We start from the raw sequence: 5,274 nt of genomic DNA on the forward strand, positions 1-5,274 counted from the left end.
CCCTTAGGTCACTTGCCACTGTCGTGGGAAAGAGGCCACATGGCACCAGCGGGTCCCTAAAAAAGTGCTTTATTTGAGTACAGAGGGGAACGGTTGCACCACGAGTCCGCCCAAGCACTGGGCTGGGCCCCTCCGTCGACCCCTTCCAGTCCCTCACAAGCTCTCCGTCTCTCCCTGACGGGCACACAGACACAGCTCAGTCCCGTGTCCACAGCTCTCGGCCAGCACCGCCAGCCAGCACCCGCAGCAGCCTGCGCGACAGCACCGCTACTCCGTGACCTCAGGGACAACGCTCACCAGCAAAGTGTCGTAGCCACGCCGCACCAGCAAGGCCAGGCTCTGCTGTGTCCGCACTGCCTCGTACACATCCTCCGCACGGCGCGATGCCCGCCCGTTGATCTCCAGCACGACGTCACCTGCCTTCAGCCCGGCCCTGTGGGGAGAACGACGACAGAAGCGCACAGTGGGCAAAGCAAATGCTCAGCTTTGTCTTCCCAGAAGGAAGGAGAGCCAGGCACTACAGGAGGCTTGGGCTGTTGCACCAGGCGTTCCTCCAGCCACACAGGCACTTTGGCCAAGGGGACACTAAGCCTGGGCAAGGGTCACCAGTTGGTTTCTGCTGCAGACTGACGGCTGCAGGCCCCAAGCCCTGCCACTCTGGAGCAAAACACTCAGAGCTAAACACATACCGTCCTGCGTAGCTGCTTCCCATGCCACCCCCTAAGGCAGAGGGCAGCACTTACTGGTGGGCCGGGGAGCCGATGATCACCTTGTGGATTAGCACTCCGTAGGAGACATCGGGGAAGCTGGGGTCACGTAGCTTCAGCTCAGCCAGGATGCTGCAGAGTGAAAATCAGCATCAGGTAAGGAATCACAGAATCATAGAATTGTTTAGGTTGGAAAGGACCTTTAAGACCATTGAGTCCAACCATAAACCTAACACGGCCAAGCCCACCACTAAACCATGTCCCTAAGCACCACATCTACACACCTTTTAAATGCCTCCAGGGATGGTGACTCTATCACTTCCCTGGGCAACCTGTTCCAGTGCTTGACAATCCTTTCAGTGAAGGGCCGGACAGCTCGTTTGGTGAAGAAATTCTTCCTCATATCTGAACTAAACCTCCCCTGGCACAACTTGAGGCCATTTCCTCTTGTCCTATCGCTGATTACTTGGGAGTAAGGAGCTGGGAGGCAGAGCAGGGCTCCCACCCCACCATGGCTGTGCCGGCTTGGGGAACCAGCGCCCCACCATGTCTGTGCCGGCTTGGAGACCAAGCGCAGAACCTCCCTGCACACTGCCAAACACAAGCAACCAGCTCCAAACCCCAGGGGTACCCAACCACCACCATCTTCCTGTCAAAAACTAAAGGGCAAAAGTTCTAACTGCGCCAGGGAGAGCTGGAAACCACCAGAGCAGCTGCCAGCTGGATCACAGCTGCTGGCGATGCACGTCCCCTCTCTGAGCAGCTGCACATCAGACCACCCTTCCTAGTGTCAGATCTACTCCTCCCTTGCTGCAGTTTCACTTCTCTGCCTTTGGCAGGTAGGACACAGAACAAAAGCTATGCCCCCTCTTTCTGCCAGACGTGTCAAGCAGAGGTATACCCACATCTCTCCTCTGGAGTCTATAGACTAAACAATCCCAGTTCCTCCAATCTTCCCGCAGATTAGCTTTTCTAAACCTAGCCTAAATTCTGCACCTCTCACTGCTCCTCTTTGGATTCTCTCCAACTGCTCCTCACCCCTCCTGAAGGCGTCCAGAACTGGACATGATGCTCCAGCTGGACCTCACCAGCGGAGGGACGGTGCACTGTGTAAACAGCATTCTTCCCGCAAACACCGTGCATCAGCTCCGATCCACTGCAGCCCAGAAATTCTCACGGTCTCTCTGCCCAGCTCCTTGCCACTCACCAGGTGCCTGTTCAGTCAGTTATGGCTCCGCGCTTCACAACGGTGCTTGCTGAACTCTACTGTACTTTTTCACAGACCTTTGCAAGTTGCCATCCCTTCTTGATTTCACAGGATCACAGCATGGTTGAGGTTGGAAGGGACCTCTTGAGATCATCTAGCCCAACCCTCCTGCACAAGCAGTCTCAGTCACAGCAGGTTGCCCAGGACTGTGTCCAGTCAGGTTCTGAGGATCTCCTAGGCTGGAGACTCTTCCACCTCTCTGGGCAACATGTGCCAGGCTTTGATCACCCTCCTCACAGGAAAAAAAGTGATTTCTTGTGATCAGATGTAATCTCATGTGTTTCAGTTTATGCCTGTTGCCTCTTGTCCTGTCACTGGGCACTACTGACAGAACTACCGATTTGATGTGGTCTGCATGTTTCCTAAGTCAAGTTTGCTTCTCCGCCTCCATCACTAAAGCTGAACAACACACGCCCTTAAGCAGGTCTCTCTACAAACACAGTAAATGCGTGATTTTAGGCTACATAGTGCTAAGTGCGGCTGCACCCCATTGTGGTGGGCTGTTGACCTGGGCTGGCAGGTCAATCCCCCCCAGTTGCTCGGTCATTCCCCCAGTAGGACAGGGGAAAGAATCTGAAGGGCAAAAGCAAGAAAATTTGTGGGTCTAGGTAAAGATAGTTTAACAAGTGAAGAAAGAAAAGAAAAAAACCAAACCAAACCAAACCAAAAGGCAAGTGATGCAAAGGCACTCACTGCCAGCAGACTGATGCCCAGCCCATCCCCAAGCAACGGCTACCTTGGAAAAGCTGCCCCCAGTTTTCTTGTGAGCATGACATCATACGGCATGGTCTGTCCTGGCTGTGTCCTCTCCCAGCCTCCTCCCTCGGGTGCCGAGTGAGAAACAGGGCAGCCTTGACACTGAGTAAGCACTGTTCAGCAACAGCTGAAACATCGGGGCGTTACCAACAGCTTTGGTCACAGATCTAACACCCAGCACCGTGCGGGCTGCTATGAAGAAAATGACTCCATCCCAGCCAGGCCCAGTCCACAGGTCAGTCAGATGAGGGGTCCGTCTTCCCCACCACCCTATCACCTACAATGCCAGCTGCAGACGAGACAGTTCCCCGGATGCCTATGGCCTCCATCTGCCTGGCTCAAAAAGCTCCTGAGCTGTAATGCTGCATCTTTGCATTTGAAAGCCGGCAAGATTTTTCTTCCGTAAAGTTTTCTAGTTGCTCTTCTGAACCTTACAACATCAGCAAGTTCTAGCACACACTGCATGAAGAACCAACCCATGTTTCGGACACCCCTCCAGTGACACCCCTGAGAGGCAACACACCCCAGCAGCAGTTTCCCGTAGAACCTGTTCCCCATAATCAGCGTCTCTTTCCTTTGCTGTTTTCAAAGTCTTTTGCTCAGTCCCTGCTCACTCCGTGCTGCAAGACGACCGCAGAGGGCTGTGCTAGCCGGGGCCCTGTCTCTTCCCATGGCTTTTTGTGGCCAAGGCGAGGGTGCCTACAAGCTCCACCACAGCGGAGCTCAACGCCGTTGGCACACCTCTGTTCCCTTTGGGCAGCGGAGCAAAGGCCTGGTGTCTCGGGAAGCTCTTGCCTGCCAGACAATCTGTGCAGCAGCATCAGGATGCCGAGAAGCTTGTACCTGACATGGAGCTTCTTCTCCTTCCTGTGCTAGGGCAAGTCTCTGGCCTTTCAAATGAGCATGTTCAGACAGTGTAATCACCCGACTCCAACATCAGCAATCCCTTGTCGGGAGATCTTCCCAGCAACTGGGCACAAACAAGCCTTGCAGTCAGACGGTTTCCCAGGACCAGCTGCCAGACTGCTCGCTGGCTGTGCTGAAGCTGGACTTGCTTCCGAGGAGCCACATCCCAAGCATTTCATGCTTCTCCCCTGACAGACTTCGTCCTGCATGCCTGTCCAGTGAAGCAGGAGAAGGCTGGGCTCCCACATCCCACAGCTTCTGCCAAGTATCAGCACCATCTGCTGGGCACCCATGGGGCATACCAGCAATGCTGACTGTTCCCCCACCCACCCCACTGCCCCGAATCTCAGGGGGCACAGAGCATCTGCTCCTCCATTTGTGTCCCGGCAGGAACCCCAGAGACTGCTGACCGTGTCCAGAGGTGCAGGCAGCCCACAAACCCAAGCAACACACAGAAGCCACGAGAGCTTTAGGAAGGGCAGAGCACAGCCCCGAAAGGCGTTTCTGCCAAGCATGCTACAACCACCAACCCCACCAGCATGCTGAGCCTCAAGAGTCAGTTAAAAGTCTCTTGAAAGATGGCTCCAAGAGCCAAGGAACCAGAGCAGGCACTCTGTCCTTGAAAAGGAGAACTGCTCTCAGATGTGAGAGCGCAGGTCCAGCACACTCCTAACATGTGCACTTGCTGCATCTAGGAGGCTGCTGGCAGGCGTTCAGGTACAGATCTGCAGCAATTCCCTCCCAGGGCTCGCAGCCCTGAGCAGGGCTTCTGTGCAGGCCTGTCCAGCCCTCGGCAGGGCACAGCTGCCACTGCCTGCAGGGCATCCTCCTCTCCAGAAGCAGCACCCAGCCTTCCTCCTGAAACCCAGGAGCCTCACAGGTGGCAGCCACGCCGTGTGTGCCAGCACAGCCTGCTCTCCTGCCTGTTTACCTCCTCCCTCAATCGACCCTACTGCAGGCAAACTTGTCATTTCTTAGTCTAGAACTGTTTCTGCACCTGTTTCAGCAATTCACCTGGTAGATCCCCCCCTTCCAGAGAGTACAACCTACCTAACCGTTTCATCACAACTTTCAGTTGGCACGTCACATATCTGTTAATTACACAATGTTTCTGGTGGCTTTTCATTCATGCTCTGTTGCAAAGGCTCTTTATCGAACTCCTCCCAACGACAATTATTAGCTGATTTGGCACTCTTGGGGATAGGTTCAGGGACTTTTTATCTCCTAACAGATTCTGCCCTAGATGTAGAAACTTGCAGGCTTCTAATTTACCTCTGACATGGCCTAGAGTCTAAACACAACACAAGCACAGAGACATCTGAGAGTGAATGCTGAACATGCGAAGACAATCCTTGCAAATCCAGGCACTCTCAGTAAGTTTGGAAGATCCCATCACACGGTCACCATGCCCCAACAAGACCAGTCTGTTGTCCCCCAACCTTAAAACGCATACCTTGGTGTGAGAGTCAGCATCATCACCCCTATGTAACGCCGCTTTGTCTCTGTATTGCCAAACCAAGAGCCTGTCAAAGGAAAGGACATCAAAAGACAAGGCTGAAAACAGGCATGCACTCAAAATAGTGCTGGGCTGAGCCAGCCAAGTCACAGAGCCCGCAGGCCTCAAGGCAGACATTGTGC

General features: G+C 54.2%; 1 protein-coding gene across 1 annotated transcript in view; it reads right to left on the reverse strand.

Annotated features, from left to right (window-relative positions):
- Nucleotides 1–55: 55 nt before the first annotated feature.
- HTRA2 (HtrA serine peptidase 2) overlaps nucleotides 56–5,274 on the reverse strand; it is an 8,440-nt gene continuing 3,221 nt past the window's right edge. Inside the window, exons 6-8 of the mRNA XM_009696663.1 lie at nucleotides 5,090–5,159; nucleotides 744–839; nucleotides 56–433 (exon numbers count right to left, since the gene is read on the reverse strand). Coding sequence (XP_009694965.1) covers nucleotides 268–433; nucleotides 744–839; nucleotides 5,090–5,159 — 332 coding nt within the window. The 3' untranslated portion in view covers nucleotides 56–267. The remainder of the gene's footprint in view (nucleotides 434–743; nucleotides 840–5,089; nucleotides 5,160–5,274) is intronic.

This window comes from Cariama cristata, unplaced genomic scaffold (assembly GCF_000690535.1).
Source record: "Cariama cristata isolate BGI_N322 unplaced genomic scaffold, ASM69053v1 scaffold34353, whole genome shotgun sequence".
NCBI classification, from domain to species: domain Eukaryota; kingdom Metazoa; phylum Chordata; class Aves; order Cariamiformes; family Cariamidae; genus Cariama; species Cariama cristata.